This window comes from Athene cunicularia, assembly GCF_003259725.1.
Source record: "Athene cunicularia isolate RWA chromosome 5 unlocalized genomic scaffold, athCun1 chr5_part1, whole genome shotgun sequence".
In the NCBI taxonomy this organism is placed as follows: Eukaryota; Metazoa; Chordata; class Aves; order Strigiformes; family Strigidae; genus Athene; species Athene cunicularia.
The window spans coordinates 13,071,326-13,087,190 of NW_020799101.1; the positions used below are offsets into that span (position 1 = coordinate 13,071,326).

At 36.8% G+C, this 15,865-nt stretch overlaps 1 protein-coding gene across 4 annotated transcripts in view; it reads left to right on the forward strand.

The window, feature by feature from the left end:
* The first annotated feature begins 5,248 nt into the window (after positions 1–5,248).
* BEGAIN (brain enriched guanylate kinase associated) overlaps positions 5,249–15,865 on the forward strand; it is a 161,929-nt gene continuing 151,312 nt past the window's right edge. For 2 of the 4 annotated variants that reach the window (XM_026849493.1, XM_026849494.1), the window contains exons 1-2: positions 5,249–5,273; positions 8,229–8,355. In XM_026849493.1, the coding sequence (XP_026705294.1) occupies positions 8,254–8,355 (102 nt within the window). In that variant the 5' untranslated portion in view covers positions 5,249–5,273; positions 8,229–8,253. Of the gene's footprint in view, positions 5,274–8,228; positions 8,356–14,944; positions 15,778–15,865 lie in introns of those variants that run through there. The other 2 variants (XM_026849491.1, XM_026849492.1) reach the window with 1 other exon arrangement.

A 15,865-nucleotide genomic window follows, 5' to 3' on the forward strand; every position in this document is an offset into this window, starting at 1 on the left:
CTCAAAGCAAGAGAAAAAAAGAATGGGATATAAAAATAGTTCATAAATTCTAAAAGCATTCCGGCTTAGTAGCTTTATTTCCAGAGTTAACAAAATACACTTGAAATTTAGAGGTAGAGATTGCTAACAGGTTATGTTCTTAGCAGTGCTGACCTAAGGTTAAGTAATTTTTGCTCCAAGCTGTATTGGAGTCAATAGCTTCTACGGGGTGGTATTATATCCCGTACTTTTAATAATGTTCTCAGCTTGACACTGTTAAATTCCTATGTGTTTCTTTTGACAAACGTAAAGTTAATGTTCCTCAAAAGCCATTGGATATGATGTTTGCATGGGCTTTTATTTTTTTAAATAAAAGAGTCAAGGTTTACTGGAACACAAAATCTAACCTGCAAGTGTCCAGAATGACTATCTCCCAGCAAAAGAGAGGTTCCTCACAAATACACTCATTAACAACATTAATTTTTTGTGTATGCTATGGTTTCTGTAGAGGTGTTTAGATGCTGATACAAATGTGAAATGAATGAAGATTGTGGGAATCTATGCGTAGGTGTGCAATAGCCAGGCTGCTGAAAGTTGAGCGTGACTGATGTGCAGATAGCAGGCTATGTGTGGAGAATGATAAACATGGTGGGAGAAAAGATTAGTGCACACGTGAAAGGGAATTTGCTATATATTGCCTGAATTTGCAGCACACCCCCATTCTCAAGGTTATCTCCCCTCTCCTCTCCCCATATTTGATTACAGTTGACAGAGTGACGAGTACAGCAGCCAGATGAGATACATTTATTTTGCTGAACAATCCCAGAGGATTTAGAAAGACAGATTAATCCCCCAGCCAAGGTACAATTTAGGTCTTCAGAATACAAGCTGGGAATTTTTATTTTTTTGTTTAGAAATGCAAGTTCAGAGGAGCTGATGTTATTTCTAGACTGAGGTCAAATTCAGCAAACAGCTTTACCCAGATCTTCAGTTTTTAAGAGATGACTTTATGTTTGTCCAAAAGTCCTACTGCACCAATGTAAACTATTTGCGGGGCTAATCCTTCCTAGAGACTTCTTCTAATGAGCCCTCCAGTCACCAAGAGCATATGACTTTCCCCAAGGCCATCCAAGGGATGTACAGAGGCACTACAGGGCAAATAGAAGTCTCTGACTGGTGACATTCCTGCCCTGCCAGCCCTGGGGAAGCCCCTGTGGCCCCTCGCCCCTGGGAGCCCTCAGCCCTGACTGTAGCCTGACAGACAGTGTTCCTCTCTAGGTTTTGGTTTAGTAAAGGAATGTCAATGCTCCCTTTCTTTCTCTCTCCCTGTTAAAGACTGGGGGTTGAGAAGTTTTGTATAACTGCCATTGGACTGTCAGGAAAGGATTTTGAAGGCCATTGTCAAGCCCCTTCCATTATGCTGTGGCTTAGCAATAGAAAACACTCCCCATACACAAGGGCTGCATAAGATTCCTTCTGCAAACTCCCTGCTTACATCACTCCATGAAGGGAGGATAAGTGAGACCAATTAAAAACATTTAATTAACCATCATGGTTGGTCACTTTAATGAAAAAAATCTACATTTAAACACAAATGGCCATTCCATTTTACCATTTTCATGACATTTTTTCCACAATATAGCAAAGAAATTTTTTAAAAGACACATTTCCAAGGTCTGAACATGATAATGGGAAGGAAATAAAGTGCCTGAACACCACAAAGTAGGCTCCTTTTCAAACCATAAGATACCATTCAGACACACTCTCAGTACTCTTACTGCAACCTCGCTCTTAGCAATAACTTGGTCTGAAGAAAGTAAATGAAAAAGGGGAGTTTTGAATTTTTTCACAGGGAAGCATAAATTACTTTGCAAATCAAAATATGTGCATATGTATGTACATTCATATATATGTGTGTGTGTGTATACAATTACAAATTTAGTAAAAATTCCAAATGCTCAAGAATTCATCACACTCCATAGCAGTTTGTTTGAGAAAAAACTACTGTGTTTAGGAGTAATGCTTTACTTAGCATTGCAGTTTTTTAGTTTCTAACCTTTGGTTATTTTATATGTAGATCTGAGGTGATGAGAGTATGACAACAGGAACGTAAACCACAATGCTGAAAGAAGGTGACACTGAAGGAAGGTGGCACTAAACTTTCCAAAGCTTTTATTATCTTTCAAGTATTGTGACTGTATTACCCAAGATCACTTGGGAGAGATGCACTCTTTCTTCATAGACATTTAGATAATACTTGAAGTTACCCAACAGTATTTTTGTGGCAATCCCTGTTATTCATTCAAGTTGAGCTGCAATGTACTGGAGGAGTTAATCCTTATTCTGTTTGGTGCAATAAAAATTGCTCACTGTCTCATAAATTTATCAATAAATTAGGTTATACAACTAATGACCAACTGAACAATGGTATTTGTCTTACCCTAAACTTTTGCTTTCACCTTTTGGAGCACCAGCTTTTAGAAATAACTGCTTCATTGCATTCATTGCCTCACCCTTCTAGGACCTGCTCTCCTCACATTGAATGAGTTTTAAAATATCCAGTTCAAATCCCATAGAAGGGCAAGACCAAAGATTCCAGTCACATTATTGCTGAAATTCAAAGTTGAGCCTTGACTGCACTTTCTTTTCCTACTGCTAGTGAGGTTATTGTTAGCAATTATTTTACTGAGAGAAGAGGGAGGTGGAGAAAAAAAAATGAGAAAGAATAAGTGGTTAGATAGCAGTGTTCTGCAAGATATACTTAGAATCAATCATATTACTGTTTTCTCAGCCAGGCTAGTGATCATAAATTCTGTATCTTTCCCCAAGCTCAGTGGCTGTGCCAGCCATTCATTTTGAAATGCTTATGTTTCCTGTAGAGGAATTCACAATAGGATTATGGATCAGGAGAAAGCTCTGCTCAAGGAGGGGCAGGGAGTGAAAGGAGACTTATTTGGTACAGCACTGCAGAGTGTGTAAAAGGAAAAACAAGCCAAGAAGATGGAGAAATGGAAAAGGAGGTAGAAAAAAAGAGTTTATTTGTAGTTCATGACAGGAGTTTTGTTTAACGAGGATTTTCTCTACCTCGTCTTGTTTTCATTTGGAAACTGGAACTGCATTGGGCCAATTTTGAATTGACCACTTACACCTGGAAAAACATTTTTACACCTGGAAGAGTCAAAGGAAAAAAGGGGTATACACATATGGATGGGCAATATTTTGTTTCTCTAACCTCTCAACTGTAAGTAAGGCAGTGGCTAAAGCAAAATCTGCAAATGAAATAATGTTTCATCTTGTCTCATATCAGCTCACTAAAAAAAACCCCAAACATTTATCATAAGAAATACAGTGTTCTTACTCCCTTCCCCATGCATTCCTTGGAGGTCCTGGCCTATAATGACTGTTCATATGCATTTCACTTGAACTTACCAGTCTGCCCCTAAGATATAATGAGGGGAAGAATTTGCTAGTCAGAAGATCTTATAATGGATAATCTGGTTATGGAGCTATGCAGTGGCCTTGCTGGTCTGAAAAAAAATGAGAACAAAGAGCAGCTAAATATTTTCCATGCCACCCGTGGTTAAAGCAAATGGGAACACAAGCAGGGATGCAGTTACAAGGTCCTATAGCTACAAGAACCATTCTACTACTGAAACTACCAGGATCTGTGAGCTAGAAACCTCTCCTCTACATCTATATCTTTGCAGCTGTTAGAACCAATGAATGTTGGATTTCAGTAGCTTCTGATGAGTTTTGAATTCAGTGCCAGTCCTGAGGCATTAATTATTGCCTTTTAAGAGGCAAGGTCTGTTTTTCCTGGTGAAAGGAAGATGCTGCTGTTAAAACTCCTAGCACACTGGGAAGATCTGCCTTCTTGAACATCCAGGCCTTGCACATTGTTCAGTGTTCAAAATCTAGGGGGAGCAATAAACCGAAATATCTTGACAGATGATGAGGGACAACTGTAAGGGGAAGCTCCTGAACATGTCCATAGTATCTGGGATGAATGTAGAGATTCAACAGCAGCAGTGTAATAACATAATGTAACGAGTTATCCTTCCCTTTCTCCTGGCATGTTTTTTTTATTTCAAGTCAAGGCATGGAGGTGTGGCTAACCATTGGCCACCTCTCCACCTTAGCCTGACAAGCTAATGATGCAGAACATGGGTGATAAAACAGTTCACCTCTGCCTTCACATTAGAGATGAAAGGTCCAGTCTTTTGGACATGTCAGATCAGTATAAGACAAAACCTGACTACTCAGAGTAATTTCCAATTGATAAATACATCAGATATCTCTCCCTATCCAAAAGCATCCTTGGGCAAAGGACATTTTAAAGTAGAATGTTTCAAAACGCATGGCTAAATTTAAAGAATGGTTTCCTCTCTGCAGTGCAATACTGCAGATATAATTAACTACTGGACCAAGATATACATGTTTGTGTTGGGCTATACACAGGCAGAATTCTAAAAAAACATTTAAATACTCTAAATGGTGACATCACAAAAACTCTAAAAGTGTGTATGGTTTTATATATTAAATATATAGATACATGTGAATGATTTTATAACCATAATTACATGCCTTTATAATTGCAATTGTTTGTGTACACTCTCTCAAAATCACTCATTCTCTCAAAATATAAAAAAAAAAAACCTTAGTTTTTCATATTTGTGTGATCTTTTTGGGACAGTTCCTACATTCCTTTCTCAGGGCTGGAGCTCTAGAAGTAGCATACAACCACCAGAGCAAAGGAAAGGAGCAGGTACTGCACTTTGATTGTAATCAGAGCCTTGTCCCTTCTTAAGGGAATTCAGTGGGTGTTTCAATTGAAAGATTTTGGCTCTACCCAGTTTTCTACTTATATTCATAAACAATACTAACTCAATCACTTTCAATCTCAAGTGTACATGACTAACTAGTAATTTCCTGCATTTGTGACATACCATGACCCTCTTTGATGCTGCTAAAGTTTGTGACTTCACAGAAAAGCACTGGCAAGTTGATAGCAAATGACCCTTGGTAAGTTCTTCTGCAATGGCTTGACTTTGCTCTGCAAGTTTATGCTCTCCTAGAACATGGACAGCATATCATTCTCTGCTGGCTTCATTAAGAGAAAACGATCCTGTCTTTCAGTTAAAAAAAAAAAAAAAAAAAAAAAAAAAAAAAAAAAAAAAAAAAAAAAAAAAGCTGTAACTGTTGAAGCAGCATGCACCTAATAAGCTACTTCTAAATCTGGCTCCATCATTTCAGTCTGTGGACTAGCAGAACAGAGCTTGCAGAATCGTTCTCAAGTAAGTATTGCTTTCTCTTAACAGCATGCTTGTTTTTTTTCATTTAAAATGTATAACAGGTAGTAAAGAAATCTTCAGCATTGAATTAGTGGTGCTGCAATATGACAACTGAATGCCTGCTTTAAACATGAATTAACATGCTCTGTTGTTTCATTTGGCAGACATTACTGTCTTAAAAAGGAAATATTTAATACATTAAGGTACAAGACAGTAAATTATATGGATGAAGCTTCCCAAAGCTGCAGTGCTAGAAAGCTAATGGAATGATTTATCGTTGACTGTCATGATAGGGTTTTTTTTTTAAATGAGTTATGCATATATTATTTATATAATACACATCATGGAATGTGTCTATTTGATCTCATCAATACTGGAATATATTCTGGATGTGCTACTGGCCATCAAGTATGAATTTAACAAAATAATTTCTATCTTCAAGAAAGGAAACAGTCGGATAGTGGCATTAATATTATTAATAAAGCTAATATGTACACATTAGACTTATCTCAGATTTGTATTAGATGCTGAAAGAAAATATTTGTAATGGATGACTTTGTACAGTTATACAAAGTATTAGTCATTGTTAAACCCAACAGAGTATAGAGGAAATAATTGTTTGTATGAGAAACAACATAAATGCATGCCATTTGCCAAAATAAACAGCACATACCGTACATGTTTTCTGCAAGAGTATTTAAACAGCTCTGATGAACATGTCTCTTTAATATAATGAAATGGGGTGGGACTATGGGAGTTGAAGGAAAAAAAAACAGCAATATTTTGTTTCACGTTTAAATTGCAGCTGCTGTAGCAGAAAGGAATTAGAAACAGACCACCCACAGGGCTACCTTTATATCTGGGGTGCAAACATACACATATCCACATCCAAACAAACATTTTTTTTATCATTTAGTCCTAGCTGCTTAGCACCAATTCCCATGACATGCAACTCTAATTTGCAAACATGCAGATTTGCAGCACTCAGCAAAACTATATCGTAGCTGCATCTGAGACATTGCAGCTCTGGTATTAATATCCTGAAAACCTTTATCACAAAGATGTCCTACACCTCCAAATAATATATTTTTTTATGTAGGGAAAAATATGCTGCAAAAATCAATTTGTTTAGTTAACTTCCACAGAAAACTACAAAAATATTTTCCTCCTGATCGTCACCCATCCCCCAACACCCCATGACAACAGAAGTCAAGAAATTACCATTTATTTCTCCCAGTTATTTTCAAATTATTCATAACAACAAGTTTAAAAGCATACTGCCAAGCTAACTCATTTATATGCAGGCAAGCTTTTTTAAGCAAACTTTTCCAGGACATATTGAAACACGGAACTAGAACAACCATTTCCTTATTTACTGTTTAATAGAAATAGAAAGTCTTTGGCAGATTGTACATATGGAGAGATAAAGAATGAAAGCAGAGATAATAAAATTATTGTGTTATAGTTACGGTGAACAATAATATACACTTCCTTTTGCAAGCAACACTAAACTTCCTAGGTCCAGCTCTCAACAGCCAATAAAGGAAATGTTTGGCCTGACATCCCACAGCCCTTTGCAAAATCTCAGGAAAACACAGGATAGTTACAACAAGGCCACTAAGTGGTAAAACTTATGGTACCATTCCCACAAGACTAAAGGAGACATCAGTGAGTACTGACACCACTAACAAGCTTTGATCATTTCCACAGCTATTACTATTCAGAAACAAGAAGAAGCAATCATTGGTAAATATTTCTGAGACAGAATAGGAGGGTGAGGAGGAGGAAGGGGGCTGCATCTTGTGAGGCCTCCAAGGGGAAATGGTGACTTCATGGTCAAGGAGATGGCATTGCCTAGATGAAAAGCCTCATTCTTTCCTTATCATTTGTGATTTCCTAATCCTCCAAAAGAATGATCCTAATGAAATCCCACAAACTTAGTAGAGGTCACTTACTCTTATGAATGTCAAAGGCCCCAGGGAGTTGACCCACCACAAAAAACCTGTGAATTTTTGTAACATGTTCTTGAATAACTCAGACTAACACAGAATTTACTAATTTGAATAAGCTCACTGGACAGGGGGAATAAAAAAGATAATATCATAGCAACATCTTATTCCTTTGTAGTTTATGCTTTTGACAAAGACTTTCCTCCCAGTCTTAAAACTTTCCTCTATGTTTAACATTTAATTAGTAGAATTACATATCCCTGTAGATGTACAAAAGATGACAAGAAAAATGCTGCTGCACTGAAAGACTTCTTCAATACTTCAGGAAATATCAGTGGGATGGACTTTGGGTAGCCTTAATTCAGGTGGTATCACATCAAAAAGGGATGTTATATTGCTTCAGAGACAGTGAGGCCTTTCAAACTGTGGCATCCAGCATCAAACTAGGAATGTATTTAAGTAAAAAGAAATTAAATTGGCATAGAAAATATAATTAATTTTAAAATAAAGCAGAATTCCGTGGGCGGTAAATATTTTCATTCCACCTGAAGAAAAAGGAAGTGTATTTTTATTCCAAGTCTGATTTTGCATGAGAAACTAATTCCATTCTTCCACTCAGTTTTCCTCTCTACTGTCTTAAATTTTCTTACACTTTTTCCTCCTCTTTTGCCTAATAATCATAAAGGATATAGGGGCTGGGAAATAGGAAGAGAGAAAAGGGAGACAAAAATGAGGAAAATGATATACCTAATTTGGAAAGTCACATTGACACTGCCAACCCACCTCAAAGAAGGACAGGTTTAAGAATAGACTCAAAGGATTTGACACTTTCGTAAAAAAACCCACATGTTCAAGGAGCAGTGGAAGAAACTAAGACTCCTCGTCTGTGTATTCTCAGAAGGATCAATTATTTTGCTGTCTTTTCACCAAGCGACTACAAAGTGAACTGGAAACACACTGTCAAATTCTAGTGTAATACAGATGACCTACAGCTCTACCCATCCTACAGCACAGCTACAAAGAAGGTACAGCACATGAAGAAGAGCTCATGGAGCAGCTGGCTAAAGCAGAAACTGAGCAAGAAAACGATGATGTTGGCAGACAGGAAGCATTTTGCGGACTCATTCACAGTCAAGGTACGCAGCCATGGTTGGTCACTAAACACTACACTGATAAAGAAACTTATTCACAGATGCTATTATCTTCTGTTAGCTAGGAAACTCCACGCCTCTTGGATGAGGATGACAATCTCTCAGGCAAATGATATTACAAGCTTTTAGTGTTAAGTTCCAACGCAGAGAAAATGGCATAGTGTATATGCTCTGAAGGCTGGCCTAACTAGACCACAAATATGTTCCCTATATTCTAGATCAGCCTCCATATCATTTTGTATTCCTCTCTTCAAAGCAGTCCATTGTCTGAACTGTGGATAAATAAGAGAACACTTAAAACCCTTGAAAAAAGATCACAGTCTGCAGCTTCACTTCTCTGACTTTTCTCAGCAAGAGTAAAATTCCTCTTCATGGGAGAATGAAAGAGGAAAATTCCCTTGGAAATTAAGGGTAACCAGTTATCATTATCTAATGCTGCAAGTGCTTGGTACATTTCTTTGAGAAGCTTTAAAAATATACACAGCAACATGTGTCCACAGTGCAATTTTCCACTGCTAGGGAGCAGACGACAGAACAGCCAGCAGCTTACAATTTACACTAATTTGGCTGCTTGCACAGTAATGGAAGGCGGTCTGACAGTATGATACTGAATGCATTAAGGACCCGTGTTGAATGGAAAGACTATTTTCTTGTTGGACTGCCATAAAAATAATTTTAAAATTGGTATATTAAAACATTTTGTGCTCACACTCAGGAAGAGTTTTTAATTTTTTATGAATTTTTAATTCATTTTTTTAAAGCTATAAATATAACTTGCATATTAAATGAGTGGCTGGCTCTAGTTTTACTGCAGCTGTAGCATTTTCAGAGAACAGTGACTCTGTTTTCAGAGTGGTATAGGATTTATGCTAAAAAACATCTCTCCTCTAATGCTCAACATTTCTCACAGGCCTAGCACTGCTCTGCCTAGTATACAGCTATAAATTAAATTAATCAGACTTGTGACTGTTGGCAAGAAAGATGGAACAGCAATTTGTTGTATTGTGTTTGGTCACTCTAGTTGTAAGGTAAATGTTTTCCTCATGGTGGAGAGGTAGATTAATTAGAATTTAGAGGAATTTAGATCCTTTAGACTTAGATTCAAGGTTGGATGCAGACACTGTCCACCATGCAGATTCATGCATAGAAGCATGAGTTTCTTAAATGTCTCTAGCCTGTGACATACCACAGTACCTTTTCATATCCTTTTTTATGCCAATAAAACCTTGCATACATTAAGATTCCAAACTGACTTAATGGTGGCAGCACTGGTCCAATTTTCTGCTTGTCATTACATGATACAGAGATACCAACAATTGATAGAGAAAGGAAAAACTCATTTTTATGATTTTAACTTGTTCCATTAAAAGTCACTCATTAAAACAAAGGAATTGAACTTTCATTCTACTGGTCCTGAAGACAACTAGATTTTACAAAGTTAGAGCAAAAGTTTGCTGGAATTTTCCTTATGAATGCAAGACATTCAAGTGGAACCTACTGAGTTAAAATTACTAGAGGCAATGCTGCCTGCATGTATTGTCCATTAGAAATTATTTCTTCTATAAAGAAAAAAAAAAAAGTAGTCAAGATAATATTTAGTGAAATTGAATTTTTGCTATGTGACACCTAACATCCTAGAAATAGACATTATTCCCATTAATTTGGAAATAATTTCTGGAAAATAACTAAAGAAAACAATGTTCAGAAGACTTTAAGCCAACACTGTCTTGCTAAAGAAACTAGGCTAGACAACCTTGTATTAAAAGCAAATTAGTATTTGGCAACAATTACAGAAAAATAAAAATTTAAAAGAAAAAAAGAAACCATCTGTTAAAAGAAACCTAGAGAGAAACTTTCATATTATTTAAAGGAATAAAATTAAGTGTAAAAAAGAAAGGTCCCATAAAACACTTCAAAATGAGCTGCATTAAGTGCAAAGAGTATTGGATGATAAGATGCGATAAAATTTTAATTAACGGCAGGAGAGAAGAGTATATCTGAACAAGAATGGGCACAGGAAGAGTTGGGATATAGCTATTTTGAGAGTGGGCTATATGCTGAAGGACTTACACATCTCTAGAGCAAACTGAGAACTTTGAAAGAAACTGCAATTCCTACCAACTCTGGTGGGTTTGGCTCTGGTGTTTAGGTAGTATTTCTGAGCAGCTGAAAGGCTGACTGAGAACTAGATACAAACTGCTTGCAGGAAATACACTTCATTAGAGTGGGAAAAACTCACCCTTCACTGCAAAAAGAACAACATAAAAATCTTGGAGTCTACTCAATGACTACAAAAGTCTCTGGAATCAACCTTAACTGGAATTAAAATAAACCCCAATATTGTTTAAACTCAGATTTACACCTCTTTTTTTCATTAATAAACTAAAAATTTATTAGGAATCTCAAAATGTGGAAAACTTGTTTGATTTTTTAATGTAAATAATGTGCTGAATATATTATCATTAATGTATCAAGAAGAATAATTTTATACAAAAACTTTGCAGACTTCTTTAGTACTAGAACTGTTGAATGTTGTCTGCTTTGACCCCAAAATGATCATATGTTCCAGAGTTCTACACAAAGAAACTTCCAGTTGTCATAACAACCTACTGCAGCAAATACAAGATAGCTTGTATTTGCTTTCGATACTATTAGCAATAATCTCCTGAAGTTTAAAAACCAGGAATATTATTTAAAGGAAGTGGGAAATTTATTTGTTTATTTTAATTCTCACAAAATTCAGCAATTTCAAATCTTCAGACAGTGGTCTGTGAAGGCATTACATTGCATCAAGTCATGTTTGCATGTAACTGTTATGTTCCATTTTTATACAAAATATGCAGGTTACTAATAACGGCAGTGTAAAGTGACACTCAGAATATAAATAAGCCTAAACTAACCTTTAGAAAAATCTTCATGTGTTTTTCTATGTAACAAGCTTACTAGACAAGTCCCTCAATGCTTCAGCCTTGCCAAATGAAATAATGAATCATTATGAAAGTCCCATTTAAGATGTGATCTTAGCTATCATTCTGTTATGAATGTTTCAGATTCAGCAGACAATTTAACAGGAAAGGAACAGCATTGCTCTGTTTATATTCTTATATTAATACTAAAATAGAAAAACTTAGTCATTACACTGCACAAAATTACAAACTGGATCCACCTGAGTCCCTAGAAATGGTTCACTTATGAATTATCACTATGTGAGTCTTGATAGTACCTACAGATGCTCAGTTTGATCAGGGCCTCATTATGCAAGATTCTGTACCAATGCACAGAAAAAGATAGTCCTTTCCTAATTTTTAAGGACACTTAATGGTGGCTACAGAAGAAAGTGCAGGCATTCACCAAAGGTCAACTAACAAGGTAATGGCAGAGCTGCTAACAAAGGACATCTTTACAGTGAAGTCTGTCACTTAGGTCAGACAGTTTTTCAACTGATTTGTACGGGTATACCATATTATCCCAAGAATTCTGCCCACCGTTTCTAAAATAGGATAAAATTAATGCATAAGTTTTTCTCTTAAGATTATTTTAACGTTCATATGACAGGTTTAGACGAACTTGGAAATCCAGCAAACATCCGCCTAGAGGAGGCATTCTGTAGCAAGAAATAACAGCAGAATTTGAGCTCTCTGAAGGTATTTGTTCCAAGAGTACAGCCCAGACTACTGCAGCAATGCATTGCTATTCATGCACATACCTGCTTGCACTGGGACGAGAATTCCCTTTATCATCAATTTCTTCAAAAAGATTTAGATATATAAAGCAAAATAATTTTAACTCTTTAAAAAGGCATTCACATATAGAAAATAAATAATGAATATCAAATAATTATAAAAACATTAAAAGTCTCAAACATCCAGATTCTTAAGCATAATTTGGTTTAATAGCTTCTCTATTTGTGCATGTGACTAATGGAAATAATTTCTGTGATTCAGGTAGTCTCTAGAGAATATTTTTGTGAATTTCCTTAAGACAGACCACTGAACAGTTATTGTTTCTATAAACTTTGATAACATCTATTCCAATCGAGATTTAGAGGCATTGATGTGAAAAGATCTATATCATTCAGATAAGAAGACTTATTTGTCATTTAGCAGCTGTGGCTTAATAATTTTTCTGAATAATTTGATACGTCTATGTCACATGTTTAAAGTCATTAGGCAGAAATCATCTGAAGAGAAAAGCAGGAGTATAAGCAGTATAAAAAAACCCACAAGTGTTATTATATACCTTACCTAGCTTATCTATAACCTACAACCTGATAATTTTCCTATTATCTTAAAATTATATTTGTCTGATCTACAGATGACATTTCAGAACAAAGGGGCTCAATCCTGACAACAGAAGAGAATTATATGAGCCATTTCTGTTGGCTGTACCACAGACTTCTGTCAGATTCAAACCTTAAAATCTGCACATATTCAATGGATAGCTGAATTTGTGCTTGTAGTTAATATAGTTTTGTTCATGCACAAATGAGCCCAATCCCTCATGAATAAAAAAGCTCTTCTCCAAATATGTACAAGACATTACAGGCTCAACAATGAGGCTTGCTCTGTTTCTGAAACAGACATATTAATAAAGTACATTAAAATTGCAGAACTCACACTTTGCCAAGCTCTAATGGATCCTGGAAGGCAAAAGACGTGAGATGCATTAGCACAGACCCTGCCTCTTTGGGGAATCCTGTTTGATTCAATGACTAACCATAACTTTGCCAAAGTTTGTATTAGGACATACTAAAAAAGCCCTAAATCCTGGCTTTACAGGAAAAGAGTAGTGCTATATTGTTCCCTGACTGCATTGAAAAGGTCATGAAAATCTTTGTGTTGAAAAGAGAAAGCATTTGCTAGCCCTTTAAACTGTTACCATTCACATTCAAGTGAGAGAGGAATAAATTCATCTAAAACAACACAGTTTGAACAGGATTAATGCATTTTAAGCCCCATTGTCTCTGTGATCAGGATAATGTTTGTAACATGCAATGGAATGGCACAGTCCCATAGAAAATATCGAAGCATTTCAGAAAGTAATTCCAGTAAAAGCAATTGATTCCTGATGTGTTAAAAGGATCTTCCTGTCCCCCTGTTATTTGCAAAATTAATACACTTACTATGTTAATTTGAGAGATTTGCAACACTTCAGCAGCTTTTATGAACCATGAGTCCTGGAACTACCAACGTGGAGACAACAAATTCTATGCAGTGGGCAAAGTGACTTGTAATGAGGTACCTAAATATAATGTTTGTTTCCAAAGTTCATGGAACTACATTTCAACCCTAAGCTGCCACTGATCTGCCAGCCATGTATTGTACTTTTAACTGTGCTTTTCACTGACTTTTTCCCCCTTCTCTGACACCTTTTCCTACTCCTCAACCCCTTCCAGAGATCCTTCTCATGTCACCCTACCCCAGTGTTTAGGGGAGGTCACTCAGGCTTCTGTTTGTGATTCGCTTCTCTCTTTCTCCAGCTACTGCATTTCATCAGTCAGAAAGCCATGGTGATGGCAATGAAAGTGATGTAAGCACAGTCTGATTCCCACTGGACAAAAAGTGTGAAATGAAATGCTTTCATCCTTATGCTAAAGTAAGGAGATGCAAACCAACATTTTTGAGTTTATCAGTCAGTTCATTCTCTGGTCAGTTCCTGTGGCAGCACATCATCAGGACACTCCAAATCTTCACGCTGATTATAAAGTCAGAAAATAACCCTTAATCTCACTTAAACTAGCCTTCAGGTTCTTGCATATACAAAGCAAAAATAGAAATTCTGCACTTCACAGTTCAAACTTGCCTGTCTATAAAAACAATAAAGCATGAGAAGAGCTTCACATGGAAAGTACTGGAAGAATCCATCATTACTACTCCAGACTCATTTACAACACTGCAATATTGTACCTCCCTTTGAATTCAAACCTTTAAAAATTATTTTAGAATGAAAATTATGACAAGAACAAGCAAGTAGAAAGTGAGAATCACATTCTCTTTTTGACTTTCTGGGTCTAGCAGACCTGTCACTAAGCTTTCTAATAGGATAATGAACACTAGTAGCATTAGGACAATATAGCATGACCTTCTTTACTATCAGATTTTAAAAAGCCCTGAAACAGAACCACCCCATACTTTACTTAGTGAGAATTGATCTACATCATGGTAGTTCAGTTTCCAGTTCAACAGACAGGAATATATCATACGTTGCTTTGGATCAATGAAAGCCCATGTTCATCCACTAAGCACTCAATACTCTGGAAACTTTGCATGTCCTATAGATTCTGTTTATTGTTATGGCAAATTAAAATGATGAGAATGTGCTATTTATGAAACATATGCATAATTTGGGATGATTGGGATAAAATGTTGTGGCTGCACTGTTATGCCTTTCAAAGTTGTGCCTGCTGTCTTACAAGGTAGAGAAGGATTTATGGGAATGCTACTTTCACTGATGCCAGCTGACATACAAACACAAAAATAAATGGAGCCACTGTCAAAGGGCTCCATTTCCCGTGTTAAGCCAGAGGGTGCTGTGAGTGAAAGATCAGCCAAGCAAGAGGGGGTTGGCAGGGTGACTGAAGAAAGAGCATGCAGTGCATCCACCACTGCATGTGTACCAGAAGTAGGAACTGATGCGGAGAGGAAACTCTCCGGAGATTTGACAATGAACAGTTATTCAAAACTCTGCAGCTCCAGTGAGGACAGCTTTGAGTTACAGAGTAGTGCAAGGTCAGAAGCCAAAAGCTTTATTAAAAGCAAAAATAAGGATGAAGGCTATCGACCCCATCGATCAAAGCCCTGTCAGAAAGGGGGTGAAAAAATCTACAGACTGGAACACTCTTCTCTATATCCAGCAGAAGTGGGAGACACAAGCCAAAAGCTCCAGAGGCAGAAGACAACTCACAAGAAAAGCAGTTCCTCTGCATCTGATTTGAGCTTGGTGAGTCAAGGATCATCAAGTTCATTGTCTGTTGTGGAAGAAAAAATTGAGGCTAAACTCAAATTCTCTCAATTTATTAATGAAGTTACTTTCAGAGTGCTTGATCCCACAAGCCTGAGAGCATACCAATCTGCTAAACTGAAAAATACCTTTCCATCCAGTGCGAGAAGCCTAGATGATTTGCATATTAAGAGCAAGTCTCCTGAAAGCTGGAAAGAGAATATTCTACATGGGAAAACCCATGAAGAAGTAGACATAGAGAGTCTGAGAAGTGACGACGTTGTGGCTGGAGCACGAATATGCAAATTAGATAAATCCTTGTCCCTGGATACAAGTCCCTCTCTCAGGTCACTTGATAATGGTGCCTCATGCAGAACAAGATCTGGCTTGCCTGTAGAAATTATGATTTCTCAAAGCAAAGAAACACCAGCCTCAAAATCTGCGTCTCTGCCTAGAAGTACAACCATGGTGAGCTCTCTCTCAATTGTGTCTTTGGGTGGTATGTGACTTGTGCATTAACATGACTATTTGAGAAGTGTTTCTGTCTTCCTGGGTG